The 26,148-nt window shown below is 36.2% G+C and overlaps 1 protein-coding gene across 3 annotated transcripts in view; it reads right to left on the reverse strand.

Moving 5' to 3' along the window:
- LOC150105535 (uncharacterized) overlaps positions 1–26,148 on the reverse strand; it is a 144,685-nt gene that overhangs the window by 52,640 nt on the left and 65,897 nt on the right. For all 3 annotated transcript variants that reach the window (XM_090394248.1, XM_090394250.1, XM_090394247.1), the window contains exon 5: positions 4,524–4,661. In XM_090394248.1, the coding sequence (XP_090250374.1) occupies positions 4,524–4,661 (138 nt within the window). The remainder of the gene's footprint in view (positions 1–4,523; positions 4,662–26,148) is intronic.

Genomic DNA, 26,148 nt, shown 5'->3' on the forward strand with positions numbered 1-26,148 from the left:
AAGGTCACCAGTGAATGTCTCTCTATAAGACTCTAAATTTTCAAATCTAATCACTTCCACTGTTTTTCTTCATGTTGTGGGCATATTACAATAAAATAAAATCAAAATTTTTAAAAAATGAGCTTCAAAAAGGTGAAATCCAAGTGAAAGCTGGTGACTAGGAATATTCCACAAAGTTCAGTGCTAGGACCACTGCTGTTTAATTTGTATATATAAATGATATAGGAAATAACCTGAAAGAAAATATTCAGTTGTCAGCAACAGCTGAAAATATTCAGCTGTTAATGCAACATTAGGTAGAATAATAGTAAATCAAAGTAAATCAAGGAGAGCCTGCAGGATGATTTAAATAGGTTGCCAGTATGGGCAAAAGACGGGTATCAGTTTAATGGGAAAATGTAAAATTATGCATTTTGGGATAAATAGATTACAAGCTGTGTACCAAACTGATGGAACTGTACTTCACAATATAAAGCTAGGGATTTAGGGGTGGTAGTAAACAGAGTTGAAATTTAGAGGACACATTACTGAAGGTGTTAAGATAGCTCATAAGATTACTTGGCTATAGAGGCACACTAACAAGTAGAGATAAGTTGTTATTCTTCTTTACAAGGCCTTGATATGTCCACATCTGGATTACTGTGCCTGGGTTTGGTCTCTTGGGAATGAGGAAGTGACAAAGGATTCAAAGGCAAGCGAACAAGATGGTGAGTGGTCTGTGGAATGTTCCCCATGAGGATAGACTGAGGGTGTGTGTGTGTGTGTGTGTGGATTGCAAAAGTTGGTTGATAGGCAAAAAAGAATGGATATGATAGACTTGGCTAGAGGAGCAGAATAAGAGGTCATCCCCAGAAATTGAGTAAAAGTGTGGTTTGTAGGGGTATGAGGACTAGATTTTTCACTTGAAGAGTTGTGAATGGTATGGGTTGTCAGAGTCAGTTGTTAGCACTCAGTGTATTGATAGATTCAAGGAGAGGTACCATAAATTGTGTGGATAGCTTGAGTCACCTGTAACGAGTCTTTGGCCTGTACAATAATAATAATAATCAGGAAATTGATGATGATGGGAAATAATTTCCTTGCCTGGTGTAACTCAACCACTCTGAATACTGGAAGCCTGAAGTGGTTTGAAAAAGTTCCATGCTTGGTCAGTAGTATAGGGTTTCTGGATTATGTGAAAAATGCAAAAATATTCCTATTCTGAATATTTTTTTTCTAGACCTCACTTTTAGCATTTTGGATTTTAGGATTTTTGACCACTATTCAAATCTGTAATATTTTTTATTAAGTCCACTAAACAGAGAATAGACTGCAAGATATGATGCATGTGTGGGTGTATATGTGCAGGAAACCTTTTAATATAGGGTAGAAAACAGAATAGAAGAGATAATTATTCCTGAAATGTGAATATGAGAAAATTAATAAGTTACAATTGGTAATAAAAACAAAACAAGCAAAATCCAAATCTCTGGAAAAAAAAACATTCTTTACATAATCCCATTCAACATTTATACACTTGTCCCATCACTTTATCAGTCCTTCAAAACCAACAACATAGAATTCTGTTGTCTTGGCCTACTCTGCATTATTTTTAACCTCCTAAATCATCAGCAAAATGTTTGCTACCAATGTGCTATTTCAGCAGGACAAAAAAGGTGAAAGTTACTGGAGGAAAGGTCAAGGCTATGTGGATGTTTAAGGAGACCACTGACATTCTTGAATTTTCTTCAGGGTTCCCATAGCTGTATGAGGTTTCACGTTGTTGTGCAGTAGCAATACTCCTCCTGTAAGTAGGACAAACATTTTTTGGTGAATTGCATCCTGAAGCTTTCAATAAAATTTCACAATAAGATATGGTATTCACATTTTCACCATGCTTATCAATGTCCTTTGTAAGAAGTCCTTTTGCCTACAAGATACACTATTCAACCGTTGTACATGCCTCAGAGTCATGCATGCATACACATACACCAACCTGATCCTCTCAGAATGTATCCAGCAAAAGTCAGCTTTCTTTCTGCAACAGAGTACGAGGGATAATCCTTTTTTCCACAACTAAACAGAATGTTCCTATTCCGAATATTTTTTCTCTAACTTACTTTAGAATTCTCAGTATGACCAACATTTGCTATATTACTTCCACCCAAGAAAGGTTGTAAACCTAAAGTACATTAGTATGGTGGATGGCCTAATGATATTTTCTATTATTTTATTTTTAACACAATTCAAAAACTTTGCTCTAGAAAACACCAACATGAAGCTTTTCGAAGCCACTTCAAGGCCTCTGATAAGCAGAGCAGTGACACACACACACAAAGTATGCTAACCACCTGGCCTGCAGAAACTTTATTTATCAAGAATGGTCTATCATGCTAGCAGAATAGACAACCTCCTAATAATCAGCAGATATGTTCTGCTGATTATCAGGAGAACATATATGCAAGAAAAATATTTTAATATAGGATAACAAACAAACAGAGCATTATACTTGAAATGTGATTAGCAAGAGTATAAGAACCAGAATTTTAGCTCAGCATGTCAACGAATGAGTAAGGGCTTGCCTGAGTGAACAGTTAATGCAGCATCGATAAATGAGTTTAAGACAGTATCACGACTCCATGGAGATGTCTAAATAATAAGAACAGCGCATACAAGTCAATGGACACCATAGTGTGAGGAACAAATGGCCAAGGTGTCCACCTTAATAACATAAGACCTCCTTTTGCTGTGGGTAATATGGGGCATACTTTCCACAACTGTATGATAGCAATCAATGGGAATTTTGGACCATTCTTCCTGTAGGCATGTAATGAGGTTCTGGATGAACTGGATGTCCAGTTCATCCCACAGATGTTCAATAGGGTTAAGATCAGATCTCTGTGGAGGCCAATCAAGTGTGGTGACATTCATGTCCTCAAACCACACAGTTACAGCAGCAGCCTTATGATACACAGTGCATTATATTGCTGAAGGCGACAATAGTCAGTTCCATGCCACAAAGTAGGAAGCATTGCATTGCCCAGAATGTTCAGATACCTCTCGAAGTTCAATGTTTGTGGCGCCAAAAACAGAGGTCCAAAGCCAAACCATCACACCGCCACCTCTGAATTTCATTGTTGGGGTTATGCAATCTGGTAAGAAACATTCACTGGGCATCCACCTGCTCAGTACAGAATGTAGCATGATTCATTACTTCAGAACAGCTTTCCAAGGCTTCCACATCCCACTCTTTGTACCACTGAAGATGACACTGCATGTTGATTTGGATAATGTATGGTTTGCATATTGTGATCCTACCATGGACAAACATGTTGCGAGTCTCGATTCTGAATGTTTTTGTGCAGATTCATATTCCAGTCGATGCCCAAAACTCTGCATTCAATGTGTTGGCTGCTGAATCACAGTTTTTACATATTATCCTTTGTAGCAACTTACAGTCGTGTTTGGTGAGTGAGTGGTGTGGGTTGTCTGCTGCAGGCAGTACTTGCAGTTGACTTCCTGATCTGGGATGGTTCAATTTATCAACAATTTGCCAAACAGATAGGCCTACAACATAGAATAATACCATAGTGCCTCTTTCAAGCTGTCGGTTCCCTTCTTGCATCCATTTCACCCAGACACACACACACACACACACACACACACACACACACACATATATATATATATATATCACATAGAAATTTATCAGTTATCTAATCACATTAGGAAATTGATTCTCATAAGTGAGAACATGGTTATCTGAATGTACAGTAAATTAGTGCTGTTCTAAGAATCAGATCATATGCTAAGTAATATTCAATGATCGATTAACAAATGGCTTGATGATTTGAGGGCTGGATAATTGAGATACTGTATGCATGTATGTATGTATGTATGTATGTATGCATTATTTTTTTACCATAAAAATATTCGTTAATTACTGAAAATTTGAGGAAAATGTTTCTTTTGTCATCCTGAGGTGTATTCTTTTTTTTTATCCTTTTTATTTTATTCTTATTGAACACACCTTCTTACACCTTATCAGATATTTCTGAGGAAATATGTTAAACTGTAATTAATATTTTAATTATACTGTTTTAGAAAATTTCTCTCTATATGAAATATAGAGTTGAGCTTTGAACATAAAAAAGGTGCAACCTATTAAATTTTGCTACATTCAATCCTTAAAACATATATAAGGACCACAGAAATAGTTCGTTACAAGATAAAATTTGCTACAGCATGCTTATAAGTGATTTAATGAGTGATTTCACTATGAAAGTTAACTCTACATAAAATCCTCTGCCCTCAAAATATAACCAAACTGGAAGAACAGGCTCTTATCATTATTATTATTTTTTCTTTAAATAACCTACCATAGTTTAGAACAGGAAAGGCAGTTGCTAATTTCAAAAATAGTTTATTATTAATATAATTTAATCATAAAATTTATAGAAGAAAAGTATTTTGTTAATGAAAATATCTCTCTAAATTTATTCCTACTATTTTTTTTTACAGAGTATTATATCTTGAAATGGTACCTCGAGTCTTATTTAGTGAAATATATTGTTCCCTTTTCTTTCGAAAATGATAAGTTAATGCACTAATGAGAATAATCATTCCTACTACACCCAGAACAGCTCCAATAATAAGATTCTCTGTTTGTTTTCCTTCAGGATCTGAAAAGTGCAACAAGAATGATTTATATGTACTTGAAATTCTAAACAAGATCCAAAACAAAATGAGAATATTGTCAGAAACAGTTATTCAGTATTACATCCCTTCCCATTCCAATTAATTTATTCCGTTAATCTCAAGTGTTTCTATGTGGTTCATGAATCTAAATAAATTGAGTAAAAGCAGTAATAACAAATTTGGCATGAAAATCAGCAATAAAAATATTGTCACTATGAAACCAGGAAGAAACAGAAAACTTTAACTGCCTTCTCAATGGAGAACCTATAGAAACAGTAAAACACCATCTATTTAGGGACAATTATAAGTGAAGATGACAAAATAAATATGGAAATAGACAACATAATAAGCAAAGCTGGTAAGGTGGGGTGAGCCAAATGAATAAATTTATAAGGAATAATTGAGAAATTTGTTTTGACTTATGGATCTGAGAGTTGGGTTAGAAATAAAGCACATGACAAAGATTAGACCACAGATGAGATTTCTGAAAAAAAAAAAAAAAAAAAAAAAAACTAAAGACATTAAAAGATGGCATCAGTAATGGAATCATATTAAAAATGAAAATGTTACAAAGAAATTTGACATTGTTAATATTAAAGAATGTATAAGCAGAGCTAATCCAATGTGGTATGGTCACTTAAACAGAATGCAAGAGAAAGATTAACAAAACAGGTGTTTAATGCAAAGATGGCAGGAAAAAGATCCAGAGGAAGACCAAGATCTAGGTCGATTGATTCAGTCAGGAGTGCCCTGGAAGACTAAAATATTATATATACACCCTCTGTCCAAAAAGAAACCGAACTTTTCAAAAATAGAAGAAACTAGTGGAGCCACTTGTTTGTATCTTTTTGTTGTCGAAAGCAGCAACCTTCATTAGTGTTGTGTCAACTGTTTATGACATTTTGTTTCATTAGAAGCGAAGTTATAGTGCCAAGAGTGACAGTGTGTTTCGAAGAACGGTCGGAAAATGAGTTTCAAACAGAGCTGCGATTGACTTTTGTGTTAAACGTGGTAAAAGTTTTACCGAAATGCATCAAATGCTTCAAAAAGCATACGGTGATCAATGCTTATCCCATACTCAAGTTTATGAGTGGTTTTAAGTGATTTCAAAGTGGTCATGAGATGCTTGAGGATGACGAAAAGCCACGCATTCCAAAAACTGACATGAGCGAAATTAACAAAAAAAAGTGTGCGATTTCATCAAAGAAAAACCAAAATCGTCCACGAGATTGATTGACGATGAATTGGGGATTCCAAAATCAACTGTGCACAACATTTTGACTGAGAGTTTGGGCCTTTGTAAATTGAATTTGCGATTTATTCCTCACAAGATGACCGACGACCAAAAAATGTATCGAATTGAAAACTGCAAGGACTTCATTAAAATCGCTCATAAGGACTTAAACTTCCTTGAAACGATCGGTACTGGTGACAAACATGGTTTTTGAGTATGAGCCTGAAACAAAGCGCCAAAGTGCTGAGTGGAGACCACCAGAAGAGGAGCATCCAAAAAAAAGTCGCTTGGAGAAATCAAAAGTAAAGCCAATGCTGATTTGTTTCTATGATTCCAAGGGCATTGATTCAGTCAGGAGTGCTCTAGAAGACTAAAATATTATATATACACCCTCTGTCCAAAAAGAAACCGAACTTTTCGAAAATAGAAGAAACTAGTGGAGCCACCTGTTGTATCTTTTTGTTGTCGAAAGCGGCAACCTTCATTAGTGTTGCGTCAACTGTTTATGACATTTGTTTCATTAGAAGCTGAGTTATAGTGCCAAGAGTGACAGTGTGTTTCGACCAACAGTCGGAAAACGAGTTTCAAACAGACAGCTGCGATTGACTTTTGTGTTAAACTTGGCTTTTCAGGTTTAGCAGGAGTGGGCAAACTGGCTCACTCCTGCTTCAGAGCAAGAATAAAACCTTGTTTGTTTTCTGAAAGGAAAGTTTGAGCAGCAATGTGTCTTCCTATTGCTTCCCAAATGTGTTCTATGGTGTTGAGATCTGGGGAGATGATGATGACCACTCGATTGAATTAATATCCTCGATCTCCACTGTTCGTGTACAATGCAGTGTCGCATTGTCATCCATACAAATGAATTCTTTGCCTACAGCACCCCAGAACAACTGAACATGATGTTGAAGAACATCGTTGCAATATGTTCAGTTCATAGTCTCTTTTTCCAGCACTTATAACTCAGTGCATCTATTAAGCATAATGCCTCCCCACACCATGATACCAGCACCACCATTTCTCTCCCTTTGTAAAACATTCTTGGGATGGTAAGCAGTACCACTTTCATGCCAAATTAAGTGTCATCTAGAATCAGAGGAAAGACTAAAATGACTCATCTGTAAAGAGTACATTAGCTCACTGATGTCTTGTCCAATTTTGATGAGCTGTGGATAAATGGATGCAGACTACAGGCCTTTGGGCATATAAGCCTACTTGTCAGCGACATCTTGCTGTGGCAAACTGTGGCTTGAGTGTGCACATTCAAGCACAGGTGTGCAGGTATCTGCACACCTGCGCTTGAATAAAGCCAACTTGCAAGCTGACCTGCTGTGGTGTATCGATTACATTTTGCTGTTATAACCAAAAATCTGTCTTCATGTTCCATGGTAGAGTGGGGGGGGAGTGACTTCTTAGCAAACATCTGCAGCACATTCCATTGGTATGATATTGGTATTGAAATGGTGCCCAGAGTGGATATAATGTTATATGAGATTCTAAACTTTCTGGCAATATCAGCAATTCTGCAACCTTCTTCAAGCTTTCCAGTAATTCTTCCCTGCATGAAATCATCTAGATGATGTCTTTGAGACATTACAAGATATCCAAGTTTGCAACTTTATTCCTTCAAACACAATTCACTTAGCACAGCCTTTTACCTTTTATCCTGTTGAGTGCTACCATGTAACCCCTTTGCACATGATTTGAATGTGTATCCATTGTCCATTCAAAATCTTCAGAAATAGTATTCATCCTTAGGTTTTGGACACCAGTGCAAAATGCGAATATACAGATGTTTAGGCAGCAATCATGTTCTTTTAAATGGTGCAAGCTAAGTCAACTCCAATGCCAAGGATTATATTCTCATAAGCTCTCTAGTCAAATTACGAAACTGTCAGTTTCTACATACATTTGGGTTTGAAATGATGTCGGATCATTAATATGATCCAATATCATCAGAGCCTCCGTATCGCAATTGGAAGGATGATGGTATGTTGCATCCTTTGATTGGAAAAGGCCTAAGTTCGATTCTCGTCATGATGAGAGGAACCTTTATATGGTTCCTCTCATCATGACGATTTTTCAATTGAAGGTGAGTTAGCTGATCTCGTATGGAGGTTTTTTCTCTTGGAAACTCGGGTTTTTCATCCTGTCTACAGAAAAATCGGTCCTTCAGAACACATGCAATTTACAGACAAAAAAATACTAGTTGTAGTGAGCAGTAGATGCCGTTGATGTAGATGATTGGTAGTAGAGGTTCTGTGTAATGGTGGAGACGGAGAGTTGTATAGTAGGTGTCCTCCTGCGATGAGTCCTCGGGCTCCTTGGAGGTGTTCCGAATAATAATAATTAATATCCATTATTTTTAATAACCCTCTTCATCCAATAGTTGACAGCATAGCCAGCCAGTCCTATCTACCAACTGCCCAAGCTTTCATCCAGATCATCCCCCCCCCCCCCTCACAGGCTACTCTCCCTCTTTTATATAAAAAAAAAAAAAAAATTCACTGCACTTAAAACTTTTTAATAAAAATTTTAATCTTGACATTACTTTACTGTTCACTGATGTATCTTTGGCAGAGACCCTTGACCTCATTAAGTCACAATTTCCCTCTGATATAACTGAATTATTCAAATTAACTTTTTATTATGGTTACTTCTTATGGAAAGGAAAAATATATATAAACAGCTGGAAGGGACTGCTAATTTGCATACTTGCAATCTTCAGTCTTCCATTAATGTTTTATTTCCAACTCAACTCTTAGATCGATAAGTTAAAATTTGTCTGAACATTTTTGTATCCAACTCAGTGATTCACTTTTCCATATAAAAATGTTCAACTGACTTCCAACATACTGTTTGAAGCTATTGCATCTTATTTCCAAATTAAGTTTCTCATCAGATCTAAAAATTGTGTGGAGATAACTAAAGAGTGCTATTTGTTCTATAAGTTTACACCAAGAATGCATTTTATGTTTTCTGTTTCCACTACCAATTTTCATAATTTTTCCTAACTGTACCCGATTCCAATTCAGTTACTACTTATGTATTAATCTATCAAAAGCCTTTACAAAATCAAAGGCTATCACTGTATAAGTATCTCCCTTGTCCAAGGTATTTGTCACCTTGTTCAAGTACATAAGTAGATTATTTTACCAAACTTCCTTTTGCAATCCTATGTTGACCACCACAGAGAACACTACTTCATCAATCTAGTTTTGTATTCAAGCCATCACTAATCTCTCCCATAACACCAAACAAGATTGGCCTGTATCATCGAGTCTTATCACCCACCACTTTATGAAACTGAACAATTTTAATCTCTTTCCACTCCTTCGGGAAAAAGTCTTGCCTGTGCAAGACTTTGGTTAAACAGATATGTCAATGCTGCTGTTAACTCCTGAGAATGTTCCCTAAAGACAAATGGTAATATGTCATTGAAGCCTTACTGACATCAAGTTTACTTAATTCCTCGAACACCTCCTGTTCTATCACAATCAGCACATCCTCTACTGTTTCCTCTACATTCAAGCTTTGTAGAATATTTACATTTATGAATGATGAAGTAGTGCTCAATGAATACCTAAGCTATATTCTCTTCAGCAGTTACCAATTCATTAATATTCTTTCTTCTACTTGATACATATCAAATGAACTTTCTAGGAGTCTTCTGAAGTTAGCCTAATTGGCTAAATTCTGTTCATATGACATCTCGGTTGTACTTACTAACTCGATCACTGTCCTGGCTTATATCTGTATTCCTCATGCAAGTGATTATTGTTATTGATCTTCTAGGCTTTACAATGCCTTCTTCAGACTGCATTCTTAATCTCTACACTCAACCATTTTATACCTACCTTGTTTAGCCTTTTTATCTAGGGAATACATTTAGACATTGTTGCTATTAAACAGCTCACTCAGCATTTGTCTCCTTTACTCCTCGTTCCACAATGCAGCTGCAAGATGTCATTACACCATACAGATTTAGTGCTATGAACAGTTTTTTTTTTACTCAGTGCTTCACCATAAAACTTTTTTTCAAGATTACAAAGCTTAAAATATATCCTTATCTCCCATAATTTCTCAAATATTTAGTCTTGACGTCCTCTAATTGACCTAAAGCTTGGTAAGAGAATTCCTTTATAATTCTTATTGTTTTATTTTCCTTCTTATAAAAAAAAAAGCTCTACTATTAGCATTTGGGATTAATCCTATTGACCAAGCCTTCTTAAATTACTTCACCTTGTAAACTGTTCCCCCCTCCCACACTGAAGTTGGTCTGTAATTTTCAGATTGAAATATATGGCCTTATGATAAATTATTACCTTTACCTTGTGTTTATCCGTAAATAATTCATAAAACTATGGCACAAGTTTCTCTAAAAGAAAAAAAAAAAATTCTAAATTACGTAGCATATCCAAAACGTTCAGTCCACTACTATTAGAACATCATCTACACTAGCTGTCTTTCTTCATTTCAGGCTTCTCTAAGTGACATATTGATGTGTGTTCCTAATTGTAATCTACTGGGTTTTTTTTTTTTGGTCATTCCCACCAAATTGTTAAACCATTTTATCATGGTTGTAATAAAGATTTTTTTTTCTATTTTTATTAATTTTGTACATTTGTTTTTAATGAGTCCTTAGAGGTGTCACATAAAACTAATAAAAAAGATAATTTTTTTACTTTGATTTAATTTTTAACAATCGAGAAACTCTATTCTAGAGATATATGAAACTTTTTCAAGCCACTTGAGACCTCTAATTTGTTATCTCATTTAATAATTTTTCAAAATATTACTTTTGATATTCAAAATATCCTTATCTAAAGTTTTTGTATCTCTTTCTAATCTTTCTTTTTTTTGTGGTACTCTTTCTTTGTTCATGATTTAGATTTTATATTCTTTCCAAAATCTTCTCATGATTTTACATAACTGCTTTTATGCTTTCCCATAATTTTCTCTAAGTGCAAGCAGTGATTTTTTTCCTGACCTTCTCCTGTACATCCTCCCATGGCACCATAGGTACAAAGGCTCATTGTGCAATTTTCCATTTTGAAACCAGCCCACTTCACATTAATTGAGACTGACTCCCCATTCAAGAAGTTCTCATAGTATTGAATACCATATCTGCTTCCTCCTTCCTTTTATCTCTAGTATCCAAATAAATCATGATATCCTTATGAACCATACAGGATATTAGTGTTACATGACGTCTCTAAGGACTCATCATGGAAGGGCACTCCATATCACACTACATAATCAACACTACTTAATTCTCCATCTACACACTACATCACTTTCAACTATCTACTGCCCACTAATAAATAGTATAGTTCTCTGTTAAATACATGTGTTCTATGACTGATTTTGCCTATATGCAGGTTAAAAATTCAAAGTTTCTAGAAGGAAAAAAAAAAGCTGAACATTCATATGAGATTATCTAATTTCCTTCAACTGCAAATGTCCATGATGACCGATTTCATCACAAAAATCTAACTGAAGTTTCTTTTGTTTCCAAATAACAAGCATAAATGTTCTTCCAAATGCGCTATGGAGGTACACTATGACAGCTGCCTAGGATACAAGAGTTCCACATAATTTATTATTATTGTTGTTATTATTAAGATTATTAAGAGAGACCTGCAGGGAGTCAGAGACTCATTGAGGGAGGCTACACACTACACGCACCAGCCATCATATTTGTTTGAATTCATTCACACTGCTTACACACAACATCCAATGGCAATCCATTCCAATCATGCATCAATCTATGAGAGAAAAATCTAGATCTCACTTCCTTCTTCGCAGCCTTCATTCTCAGCTTCCAAGTTGCCCTCTTCTCCATTCTCTACCCTCTATAAAATGAAAAATTCCATCAACTGAAATCCTGTATGAACCTTTCAGAAGTTTGTAAGTCTCAATCATATCATCCCTTTTTCTTCGTTTGCTAGTGTCTGCAGTCTACAAATTCTGAATGTCTTCATAATCAGTATTCCATAATCCTGATATCATTTTTGACACTCTCTCTCTCCACTGTATCAGAATCACAATGGAAACCAGGAGACCAGACATGCACACAATAGTCCAAGTGGGGTCTTACTTATCAAAGCCTTTTAAAGAGATAAAATGACATCCTTATCTTTACATGTGAACATTTTTTAGCATTACAATTATCTTTTGAGTTGTATTTGCAATCTTTGCTACATGATCCCCTGAACTTCAACTTGCTACCTACTAACACTCCAAGATTCCTAAGCAGCCTGATCAGTTTCTTCTAGCATAATCCCACCAATATTTAACCACGCCAAAATGCATGATTTCACATTTACTCACATCAATTTTCCCATACCCACAATTACAGCCTATTCAATCATTCTGCAAGTACTGTATAATCAGCTGCATTCCTGATTACCCTACCTATCTTTGCATCATCAGCAAATAGCTGTATGTTGCTGTCAAATCCTCCCCAATGTCATTGGGAAGGATTTGATTGAATAACATTGAGTATAGATTGAATAACAGTGGACCAAGGACTGTTCCTTGTGGTACACTACACCACTGGTTACTTTAAATCTTGCAGACTCACACTGCCCATATACCTTTTGATGTCTGTCAGTCAACCATCCTCTTATTCAATTTATGCAACAACCTTCCTTGCTGTATTCTGTCAAAAGCCTTAGCAAAATCCAAACGTATCATGGTATATCGATTTCCCCCTTGTCTAGCTCAATGGTAATATGATTATAGAAAGTGAGCAAGCTGCTAAAACATGACCTTCCCTTAGTAAACCCATGCTGTTCGTTGCAAAGTAAAGATTCTTTGTCAATCCATTTCTGAATGCAAGCTCTAACCAACTTTTCTATAATCTTTACTACCACTCCTGAGATACTGATTAGTCGATAGTTGGATACATTAGTCTTTATTCTTGTGCAATGGGATTACCATATATTCTTTCCACTCCTGCAGAATCCTCCCTGTTCTGAGTTCAAATTACACAGCCAGGTCAAAGGAATAGTAAGTTCAGCTGAACAATCTTAGCATCTGTGCTGATATCCCACTAGTCCCTATTGCCAAATTCTTATTCAGTTTGTACAACATCTCTAATACCATCTCATCCTCATACAACTGAGTTTCTTCATCCAGTGAAGAGGTAGCAGTGAGCTCAATGTTGCATACACTAGTTGATAGCTTTTAGCAAAATGGGCACTCACTAATTGAACAACCTCTTCTGCATCTATCATCCCATCTGCATTCAGTAGAATTAATCTTTCAACTCATTCTTTTGTTTATTTGCAGCATAACAAATTCTTTGGGGTTGTCTTTAGTTTGCAGAGTCAGTTTCTTTTCATATTCAGACTTAACTTTCCTTGGTGTGAAACTTTTAAGGAAGGAGGAGATGGTAGATCTTGGAGTGATGGTGGACAAGGACCAGAAATTCAGGGGCCACATCACACAAGTTGTGAAGACATCACATCGGATAATGACAATAATGTGGAGGACCCTGATATGCAGAAATAGAGAGGTTATAATGCCAGAGTAAGTTATAAGGCTTGATCAAGTCATATATGAATTACTGTGCACAGATTTGGTTGCCAGGTTTTCATGGTGACGATATGTTAGAAATGGTCCAGAGAAGATTCACAAACGTGGTCAGTGTTCTTTAGAATGTGGAGTATGAGGACAGATTGAGAGAATGTAAGCTGCAAAGCCTTGTGAATAGGAGGATTGGGGGGGAGATATGATTGAGACATATAAGGTAGTCAGGGATTGTTATCCGGTTGACATGGAAGAGATTTTTCATAGAATGGGAGAGGATTTATGACAAAATGCCATCACTGGAACTGTATAAGGAGGGTGTGAGCAGTGGAGTGAGGAGCAGGTTCTTTGCATGAAGAGTAATTGGTGAGTGGAATGAATTGCCAGAGCATGTTGTGAATGTAGAACACATTGAATCAGTTTAAGGCATGGTTGGATGAGCATGTGCAATAGTGTATACCTCCCATGATAAGTTCCTGACTCCATGGAGGTCAGATGATAATAATAATAACAGTTGTGACTCTTCTGGCCTGCTGCTTATAATTTTCATAATGGACATCATCCTTATGTGCACAGTATTCCTTCCACAAGATTACACATCCATTTTGCTCCTATTCTGTTTATTCTTTGCATTCTCAGGACACATTCTAATATTGCATTATTTAAACATTTTTTTAAATGCTTTTCATACACTGCCAATATTCTTCCCATCCAAATGTGCTGATTTTCTTCCAATATTCTTCCCAACTGATACAATTGTGCTGAACTCAGTATACTCCTCAGTTGTTCGTAATTTTCTGCATTGTAGTTCAGCTTGTTCTGAATGAAACATTCATAAACTTAGCCACTTCCCAAGTGAGTACTGCATGATCACTGTCAATAACTGAAAGCAGAATAGTTACACCTTTATCTGAAACACCCTCTGACACTATAATCAAATCTAACACACCGACCTCGAGTTCCTTCTGTCATATGCTAGTGGTGGAAGTTGTCTCGCAACAGCTCAATAAATTCAGTTTCATTCTTCTCATGAGATTTTGTTGCTACCTAATCAATGTTTGGATTATTAAAGTCCCCCATTATGATTGCTATTTTCACACCAATCGTCTTTATTTGGTAATGCATTTCTTCATCACTAGCAATGACCCACCAAGTCTGTAACAACACGCCACTATGTATTTGATCTTGTTAGATTCCACCTGACACCAAATGGCTTCAAACTCACTGCCACATGAAAATCTGTTACTAGTATTAAAATCATAGGTCTCAACACTAGCTGGATTCAAGTCATCTGATATCATTAGCAGCTTGCCCCATCCTCTCCTGTTTATCCTTCCTAAAAATATTGCAGCCTTTACAATTTAGTTATTACCTTCTTTGTCAACAATTTTCTTTGAAATTAATCTGATATTTATCGTGCCTCAATATTGTTCAGCTCAAACACTACTAATGGTACCAATCCAGCCTGACGAAGTAGTTAATGTAACCACTTTCCAACAAACAAGCTGTGGGTTCAAATCCTGCCAAAGGCATGAACATTTATCTACAGTTCTACAGTCTACCTTTAAGTTCTATCTTCCTGCTTATTGGAAGCCTGAAGTGGCTTGAAAAATTCCCATGTTGAGTCTGTAGAGCAAGATTTATGAATTGTCAAAAATAAATAAAAAAATTAAATTAAAAAAAAAGATAACTGCTATTATTAACTGAGCGTCTCATTGGAGTCCAAGACTCATGAGACACATGCACTAACCATTTCACAATATCCCTCTCTTATCATTTTCAATAGCTTCTAGAATATTTTATGAGATTCATGATATTTTTCTTCTATAATCTTCCAACATCTCATGACTTTTCTTTGGCCACTCTGACTCATAATACAGAGAAAAATGCAAGAAAACTTATTTTTCCTCTGTAAGTTATTTTAAGGAGACATAATGACTTATTGACATGTTAACTTGTCAAGAACTTTTACTAAAACTTCTCCTGGTCTATTTCATTAACTTCTTGAATCTACAATGAAGTGCTGATTATTCTATAAATATTCTATCTTTGCAGACAACTTCACACATGCTTCCCTGGCTAAATCAATCAACCTTTTGTTCTGAATTTGGATATGGTCTGGTTGTTTTTTCCAAACTCTCACTTTTTTTTTTCTTCAATAATACTTCTATATTTGAGTCTACAGTTCACCTTTAACAGCTGACTTGATTCTTTTTAAACTTTTTATACCTGAGTTTCATTTCAATGTACTACTCACTTTTATCCTGATATAAAATAAATTGAAAACAATTCTTATTTCCTCATGTTGGACATTTAATAAAATGAAAATGGTGCAGAATAAATTATATAGCAGCTTATTGCTTCCAATTTTTTTGTCTCTAGCACAGATATCTTCAGAGGATACAAAATAATATCCTTTAGGTAAACTAGAGTCCTAGCTAGGGTGTCCTCTATGGACACTAGTAGAAGCCCAGGTTGTAACTTACGATGGTAAGAATCACTGTTTCCAATATATTGGTAAGTTATCAACTGTACTAGTTATCATAGGGATAGGTATCAGCAGGTTGTATACGGAGGAGTAGTATTCCAAAAGAGGAAAGTCATTAGTGGAGTGCCATAGGGATCTGTTTTGGGACCATTATTAACTTGTACATTAATGACATTGGGACCAGCTTAACTGGAGATGTGCAGTTGTTTGCCAATGATGCAAAGTTGGGAAGGGATAAGAGAAGTAGAATAGACAACATGGCCTTGCAGGAGGATATGAATAGACTGAGTGGGCAAATCATTGAAGCTATCAATTTAATGTTGCAAAGTGCAAGGTCTTGAAATTTGGTAGGCATGGTTAGGATACAGAGCATATGATTAATGGAGAAATTTTGAAGAAGGTGGAGGAGATGAGATATCTGGGTGATGGTGGACAGAGACCTGAAGTTTAGGGGTCACATTGCTAAAATTATAAGAACATTGCAACAGATTACGACAATAATGAGACATGGATATGCAGAGGCAAGGAAGTTTTGGTTCCCCTGTATAAGGCTTTGATCAGGCCATATATGGGCTACTGTGCACAGATTTGGTCCCCTGGTTTTCAGGGGGATGTATTGGAGAAGGTTTACTAAGTTGGTGTTAAGTCTATGGAATGTCAAATACGAGGAGAGATTGAGGAAATCCATCTTGCAGAGCCTTGTGAATAGAAGAAGAGGGGGGATATGATTGAGACATATAAGTTGGTGAGAAGTTGTTACCAGATTAATATGGAGAAGATATTTCATAGAGTAGAGGGTGGCAAGAGTAAAAAACTAGAGGCTATCCATAGAGGCCGTTTAAAGAGGGTGTGAACGGGGGGGAGCAGGTTCTTTGCATGAAGAGCGATTGGTGAGTGGAATGCATTGTGTGAAGAGTGGTGAATGCAGAAACCGTGAATGGGTTCAAGGCAAGGTTCAATGATCTTTTGGCATGAGAGAGAGAGAGAGAGAGCGTATAGACCTCCCACAATGAATCCTTTGACTCCATGAAGATCAGACAGTAATAGCTATACTTATTTAAATCATATTTATTTCTGAGGATAGCTGCAGATTATAAAAAAAAGCCTCCCATAAGTGAACATGCTCTGATGAAAAGTGTTATTTTTCTCATTTGATCTATAGGCAGCATTCATATATGGATGAAGCCAGACCAAGTTGAAATACCAAGGCTGAATTACTACAGAAGTCATATAATTCCCATATATATGTAGTAAAAAGGTATCACATTATTATTAAAATACTCTGGATCAGAGATAGTTGTATAAACATTTTTTTCCTTAGTTACAAATTATATTCTGCACAAACTTTGTTTGCTTACACTTGGATAAAGCATTAAACAAGAATATAATTTTTTTGCAAGTCTGATTGATGAGACCTCAATAAAGGTCAAAGAAGTCTATGCACAACCAAAAGGAAGTTTGCTTTTGTATTATGAGATAGTAAGGAAAATGGTGCAAAGTCAGCATCTAGATACAAGTAACCTAATTGTGAAAATACTTGCACATGCAAACTTTGCTTAAATCTGAATAAAGGATTAAACAAGAATATAATGATACCTAACTCATTTCGTCTTTGACCTTCAGAATTTAAGCACACGTCGATTAAATATCTTTGTCAGTGCTCAGGCAGCATTTATCTCCTTCTTGCTTAACTCCTCATTCCATGCTATAGCTGCAAGTTATCTTCTAAGCTTGTCATAATCACCATCCTTGCAGTTCCACAACATATGTCCTCTCTTCACAGAACAGAAGCCTTCACACGGCTGGCTACCACTACCCAAGTAACCACTTCATGATCAATTTCTTCAACTGGAGGGAAATCACATTCTCTACAGTTGAGACTTACTCCAAATGCAAACCAAAGATATATCCATCACTTTTGTACAAATTCATCCTACACAATATTATGGGAAAGGGAAGCACTCCCTTTACCCCAAACAGCTCTGCCAAATACCATTCATGATTCTTGCTCTCCATCTTAACTCATTATTATCATATCTTGGCAACACACTGACTACTTTTCCTATCACACCATTACCTTTCAATCTCTTTAATAACTGCTGACATTGATCCCCCCCACATTCTACTTATGTCCAATCAAATCATCTGTTCTCACAACCACTACTAAATTCTTGTGCTCATTTACTTCTTATACCCAAAGAATCAATTATCTTAATCATCCTTCATCCTAGAAAACAGACCTTGTGAACCTTATCATTCAACCACACATTTAATAATGGAATCTCCATACATTGTTACTCTCAAGTCATTTATCACCTCTTTTTCTCTACTTTCCTTGATTCTATAATTTTGGCACTCTTTCATTCCTATCAACCAAATGTCTAATCTCACTGGGCATATTTCTCATTCTGATCAGCTCACTCTTTAGATCTTGCATCAGAACAACTGCACTCTGTTGCTCCCACAATCTCACTCTCTCTCTCATTCTGTCATTTCTTGCTTTCCTCATTCCTACTTTCTTTTGCTTCCATTCTCACTTGCTTTTGTTTTGTCATTTGTACTTTCTTTCACTTCTACAGTCTCACTCACTTTCATTCTGTGATGGCACTAGCAATTATACTAGCTTTCATTCCTTCAGTCTGTTTTGTATTCACTGATAATCCTTAGTCCAACAATAATATCGCTCTTTCTACTGACTCACATCTTCTCTCGTCTTCTGTTCATACATCAACCAGCAATTAATCACTGTTCAGTCTCTCAAAAAACATATCCTCCACATTCCACCATCTTATACACCGGCAAATATACCATATTTGCCGGTGTATAAGACGCACCCCCTTTTTTGTACACATTTTTTAGGGAAAAAACTTTATCACTGAATATTATAATCAATTTACAGTATTTCAAATATAAAGTAATAAGTAGGTCTACTTTCAACAAATACCTAATCTAACTAGGAAAGAGACCCATCTTTTAATCTTCTTCGTCAAATCCCAGAAATTCATCTTCAGAGCTAAATGAAGAGACACTTGAAACCTCTTCTAAATCAGAATCTGAGTCCTCATACAAGAAATTGTCTTCTGTACCATCCAGTGCATTACTAATGCCACACTTCTTAAATGATTTAACCACTGTCTCAGTTTTTGCAGCATCCCATGAAGCTTTGACCCACTCACAAACTTGCAAAATGCTAGGCCTCTTCCTTCTTCCTGATGGCATGATCTCAAAATCTGAAGACTGCATCCAGCTGTTCTACTTCCCCTTCATAAATCCCTTAAATGGTTTATTAATACAGACATCTAAAGGTTGAAGCTGACTAGTTAGACCTCCTGGAATTACAGCTAACCGAGTTTTTAACATCTTCTGTTCTGTGAGAACGAAACTGATCCCATACTAACAGGGCAGGCTTCTTCAACAGTCCTACAGGGTGCGTAGACCAAATTTTATCTATCCATAACTTTATTCCTCCTCCATCCATCCAGCCTTTTGCATGAACATGTACAAACACCGCCTTTAAGCAGTTTTTTTCTTTGGGTAGCATCTTCCTTTTAAAAATCAATAGTGGCAGCAATTTTATCCCATCAGCACAGCAGGATAAAACAACCATGTAGAGAGTTTTTCTGTGACCAGAAGTTTTAACAGTAACCCTTTCTGTGCGTTTGGAATCTACAGTTTTGTTTGAGGGCACATCAAAAGTCAGCAATTTTTTAACCGAGTTTTTAACATCTTCTGTTCTGTGAGAACGAAACTGATCCCATACTAACAGGGCAGGCTTCTTCAACAGTCCTACAGGGTGCGTAGACCAAATTTTATCTATCCATAACTTTATTCCTCCTCCATCCATCCAGCCTTTTGCATGAACATGTACAAACACCGCCTTTAAGCAGTTTTTTTCTTTGGGTAGCATCTTCCTTTTAAAAATCAATAGTGGCAGCAATTTTATCCCATCAGCACAGCAGGATAAAACAACCATGTAGAGAGTTTTTCTGTGACCAGAAGTTTTAACAGTAACCCTTTCTGTGCGTTTGGAATCTACAGTTTTGTTTGAGGGCACATCAAAAGTCAGCAGAACCTCGTCCATGTTTCCTATTTGTGCAAGTTCAAAATTTTCTCGTTTCCTTGCGTTAATGACGAATCGATGAAATTCAATTTGTAGACACCGAAAGTCCCTCTTTTCTGTGGTCTAAAATCCAAATATTCAGTTCTGTCTCAAGTTCTGGCCATTTTGCAGTTCCACTTCGTAGATTATGTTTATTGTGAGTTGTTTTTTTTAGATCCTCTTCCTGATTCCGTCAAGTTCTTATCATTTTCTCATTTGGAGGTAGCCCGAAATGCCTCTCTACAGCCTGTTTCCATTTTCTTTAGCATACGCAATCACACGTAGCTTGTATGCAATATCGTAGCAATGCCGACGTTTTTCAGCCATAATTTGCCAAGAAATTTAGAGAAAATTTAACGGCAGAAATTTATCACCGTTCACAACAACCACAACAACAATTGGAAAGTTTCAACAAACAGAAACACAGCTGTGATTGTCTATGACAGTGCATGGGCATCCACTGAACTCTACGTAACTGGAATGCTCTCACACATCGCAAGGAAGCAAGAAAGAAATCGCATAACTCAGAACAGAGAAAATTTCCAGAAATGAAAGTAATAAAAAAACTGAATATCGGCGTATAAGATGTACCCTGTTTTTCAGACCTATTTTCGAAGAAAAAAAGTGCATCTTATACGCCGGCAAATACGGTACATACTGCACTCATGACAATGAAAATTTAAGTCATTAATTACATTTGACCTTTGCACCACACATGCAGATCTTGATAATACTGTTATTTTGCTGTTTAACAAAGCTAAAAAAAATTAGTAAATTTTTTTAGCTAGTAAATAATAAAATGCCAGTAACAAACCCACAATCACACAGTTATGCTATCAAAAATAAACAGAATTTTACTAAAATGCAATTAATCACTAATTCCTACAGAAAATAATACTTAGTTTTCAGAGCTAGTTTCCAACAACTTGGCACCTAGCCATGGACAGAACACTTTCCAAGTTCTAGAAATACATGACTATGTTTATATATGAAATTAAGTTTATGAAAAAAAAGAGATGGCTGGTGGTCTTAACTGATATATTTTGTTCATGAATCATTGGTACTGCTGAAAAAGAGATAAGACAAGACTGGATAGGTGGTGCCTGGGAATAAGCTACTTTAAACTTGTGCTCCCATATTTTATTGTTAAACAAGTGTTTTCTCTCCAAAATAGCCAATAAATGGAAATCAGATCAGCAGATACTAAGGAACCAACTACTTCTAAACAACCCTTAAGTATTTAGAGTGCTTTAAGTCAGCTTATTTGTTCAATTAAATATCAGCCACGTGGAAGTGCTCACTATGCCTACCATGCAAAGTAAAGATGTTGACAACAAATGTCTGGCAGAGCACTTCAGGTCTTGCTAGTGCAGCACTGTTGATTGCAGACAAACCCAATAATAATACTAAGTGCCACAGCTGCAAACTAGACATTAGCAACAAGAAAAATGTGATTTCTGTTGTAAGTGGCTGCATACTTCTTGTGCAAAAATAGAGGAACTGGCACACAATCCACTCATTGATCTCAACCAGCCTTTCATTTGTGCGTTGTGCCTCCATTCTGTAAAACAGTTTCTGAACTTGGGAAAATGCATCGGAAGCCACAAACACCACCTTAATACTATGAACAAAACTTTCTCCTCCAAAATCTGAATACTGGAAGCTGAGCTTGACAATCAGTGTTAAAAATGTAAGTATACCCTCCTCCTTCTCCTCCAACAATGCTAACATACTCTTGCATCAATAGTAAACAATTTGATTGAGGCTGAAAACAAGATTAATGCCATCATTTTAAACTTCCCAACAGAAAATGGCAAATCACTAAAAGATGACATCAGTAAGCTAGTAGGAGAATGCAACTTTGATCAGAGAAATATCAGGTGCCATTATTTCAGATCTACAAATAAACAAAACACTGGAAGTTCATTTCATCCTTTTGACACACCAACAAGGATATCAAAACAAATACAGTGATTAATAAGTTCAAAAGGCACTTGCCCCCAGTCACACATACAAGCTCAGCCTGATATAATTTTCACCCAGAGAGAACAACCACATCAATCATGAAAACACTTGAAGAAAAACACCAAAAATGGAGACAACAGTTGGATCATCAATTATAAACAAGGAAAGCTGGTGCAGAAATCAAGCGATGCTATTAGTGAATACTGAGTCCAGTATGCAGGCACTGTGTATGAAATGTGCACAACTCTTGAGGTCAAATATATGCCCCACAGAGCCTTCCATATTCACTTCAACATTTGCAGCCTCAACTCCAACCTTAGTAGTATCCACTACCATCTCCAGTCTACCAAACCCTACCTACTCTTCCAAAAGCAAAAGCCCAAATCTCACCTTCCCCACCAAGTAGTACTCATCTCAGCTTTCCAAAATATATGCTCTGACATACCATGCTAAAGGGCATCCAACTCTGACCTTCTTTGGTTGAAAATCTCCCTCCCCTACTCAGTCAAATACATCTGCTGTCTCTATCACTCCTGGAATGCCACCAACCACTCTGAACTTTAACTTTTTTTCCTTAAACACTGATCTTTTCTATCCCACTTCCTTAACAACAAAATCATCCTCCTAGGAGATTTTAATGCTCACCTCCAGTTATACAGACCAAGCAGGGAGAGATGCTGAGGCATTTGTCATCATTAACAACTTTACAGAAATTGTTCATATGCCTACCAAAATACCAGATAACTTTAACCACTCCACCAAACACCCTAGATCTCTTGCTCACAAGTAACCCAATTACAGAGAGAATGTAGTGGGTTTCCTAGGAAATTAAAACAATCTAGAGCTTGTCTCCTCATCCATGGAACAACATTCCCAAACGAGTAGTATTGCATTATAACAGTGCCAAGTGGGATGGCCTCCATGACTTCTTTGCTACAGTCCTTGGTTGGACTATTGTTCTTGGCCTTGCAAATCTAACATATGCACTGAACGTATCACCGAAGTAATCCTCACTGGCAAAGTTTCCTAAGTTAGGGAACTGCTATCCCCTAACTTAGCCTTGGTTCTCCAAAACGTTTGACAAGGCTGTGCAAGCAAAAAATCAAACGTACCACAAAACTGGCTTACATCAAGAACTTTATCTTCCTTAAGTGCTTATACTTAAGCTCGAAACAGCTACAAGAAAACTATCAATGCTTCCATAACAGAGTTTGACAAAGCAAAAAGCAGGAAACTTGCATCTTCTCCAAATGGCAGCCAAGCCTTATGATCTCTTGACAAAGCAAGAGGGCATAACTTTTGCCCAACACTACTCCCACTCCTATCACCTTGATGGTGCTATACATCATCATTCACAGAATAAGACAATCTCCTGGCTTCACATTTTGCTTCCAATGCACACATAATTGGTCATGGTAAATGCTTCACAACCATTTCAGATGACAATATTCAATGCCTCTATCCTTTTACCAGAAAGATATCAGAATAATACTGTCAAATTAGACACACAAAAAAGGTCTCCTCACCCTAAGACATTCCTCCAATTGTCCTGAAGGTTTGTGCACCAGAACTAACTCCTGTTATATGTCACCAGAACTAACTCCTACTCCACAGCCTGGAAACTGGTCTATGTTGAAACTCATTCCCAAGAAGGGTGAAAACCACTACCATCAAACTATCACCCTATCTTACTCAGCTCTGTCCTATTTAAAGTAATGGAGAGAACCATCAATAATCCAGCTCCTACACTACTCTGAAGGCACCAGCTAATGACCAGCATGTATTCTGCCACTGCTAATCAACATGAGATCTATTCATTCATGTCACTCATGAATGAATCACAAATGGCCATGGAGAAGTTTGGTAAATCTCAAGTGGTTGCATTTGATATCTCCAAAGCTTTTAACTGGATCTGGCATAAAGGCCTATTCAGCAAACTCCTATCATTTGATCTGTCCCATGACTTCTACAGTTGGATTGCCAGCTTTTGACTGGACACATCCTATATGTGATAGCAGATGGTTGTCTGCTATCACATATAGGCATGACCTGGCTGGTCTCTAAAGCAGTGTTTCCGGATTATTAACACTCCCCCCCCACACACACACAATAATAACATATAATGGGTTTACAACCTTTTTTGCAGAGGGATTCACATAAAACTTAATTGGGGAATTATTTATGCAGAAGCTTTTCAATGAGTGGAAGAAGACATATGTAGAAAAAGAAACCCTTTCTGAAAATAGCATCAGGAATGTGTAAAAAAGTGGAGTAAAAACCAGGAAAGTATGAAACAGTGAATGGGTTTCAAAGGTGCAGTTTTGATAAGCTTCATTATCATCATCATCAGACCAGCAAGGACATCTACAAAGAATGTAGATTTCAATTCTACCCATATGGCCTGGAAGGAGGAATTACCAAGTGGAAATAAAATTTCAAGCATATTAAGAGATGAGCAAAATGTGATTGAGGTGACATTATGGTCTGGAGATTTGATTTGATAATATTGTATGGAAATGTGAACAAGTTGAGGAGACAAGAGGAAGTTTAAAGAAGGAAAAAAAGATTTACAGTTTAGACCATCAGTATATATCCATATAGATGTTCTGCAGAATTTTTGTGCGATTAAAAAACCAGATAGTGTAAACCTGAATATTTTGTTTCAATTACCAGTTTTGGTTGTTAGTATTTACGCTGTCAGATCTGCACAATTAATTTGCTTGTTTACACACACAGAGTAGTTGTACATTTTATTTATAAGTAGTCATGTGCAGTCAATATATTGTGTTTATGCATAGTGTTAACATATTATGAAGTGAATATAGAAGATTCACTTATTAGTCTGTCCAAAATAAGTATTATAGTTTAATTTACTGTATGTGTATGTTTAAAATATGTACGTTGAAAAGATGTTTCAACTTCGAGACTTTTTTTTTTATTTTATATAAGTTGACTGAAAATGTGAATTTTTAATACCTTCAACCAAAGAGCCATGAAGATAATGTGTAATGGCAGAGGTTCCCTTTACTTCACAACTGAAGCGGAACCGGAAGTAGTGTGTATGCTGAAGCATATGCGATTGAAAATAACACAGTTACTAGTAAACAGCTGGATACAGAGCTGTGTATGAGAGAGAGAGATACAGATATGTAGTGATATGAATGAGGCTTGGGAACACGTGAGAAAAAAGTTCTGCGAGTAGCAGTCTTACAGAAAGAAAGATGTTTTGAAAGTTATTTAGCTCTTATTACAAAAATGCCTGGAATAACACGTGTGAAAGAAATTTATAGGAACCTTGGAACTTAATAAGTTTCTCATATAGGAAAAGAAATGTTTATTGTATAGTAAAGCTTCCATTAGTGCAGTAACATTTTAACGGCTGTTTCAGAGGATACAGTGAGTTGATTTTTAAGTTCCAATCATTTTTCCTTGGAAATCCTTTGTACAAGAAAAGAATAAAGATTGTGAATCTTGAAGAAGAAAGTGGAAAAAAGTAAGATTATGTGATTTTTTTAAAAGCCATTAAAGGAGGAATGCTAGATAGCGTTTGAATTTGAAAATTTTATTGTCAAGTCTGATCTCTGCAAGAAATAGGAAATCTACAGTTATTTCCAAGATAAAGTGGTTTCAAAAGAACTGTTTCCATCAAATGAATAAAGAAACTGTCATTCAAGAGAGTCCAGACACAGTTAAGAGATGTTCTTTTTAGCTGGTACATTTTTGGGCCCCCAAAAACCAGATAGGATGTGATAATTAGTTAATTATCTTTTTAGATTAAGTTGTAGTTAAAGCTCAGAATATTGTAAATTTCTTTTAATGTATTTTAGTATTATTATTAAACTGTTTTTTTGTTTTATTGTACAATAAAGGTCTGAGGACTCAATTTACTTAATTATTGTTGAAGTTTAAAATTGAATTTTGATAATAATAATAGAGAATTATCATAGCAAAATTACATATATCTAGGATCTTACTTGTGCTTAAATTTCAGTATAGAAATCTGATATCACTCGCAAACTATTTTTATAATAGGCACAATACACAAAAAAACTTATTCACAATAGTGAGATCCACAACAGGATTTAATAAATAAATAATAAATTAAACATTTTACAAATAATAAAGTTTTTCTTCAACAGCTTCAGAGGAACT

This window comes from Typopeltis vanoorti, chromosome 6, assembly GCF_054136105.1.
Source record: "Typopeltis vanoorti isolate ZY-2024b chromosome 6, IOZ_Tvanoo_1.0, whole genome shotgun sequence".
Taxonomy (NCBI): Eukaryota; Metazoa; Arthropoda; class Arachnida; order Uropygi; family Thelyphonidae; genus Typopeltis; species Typopeltis vanoorti.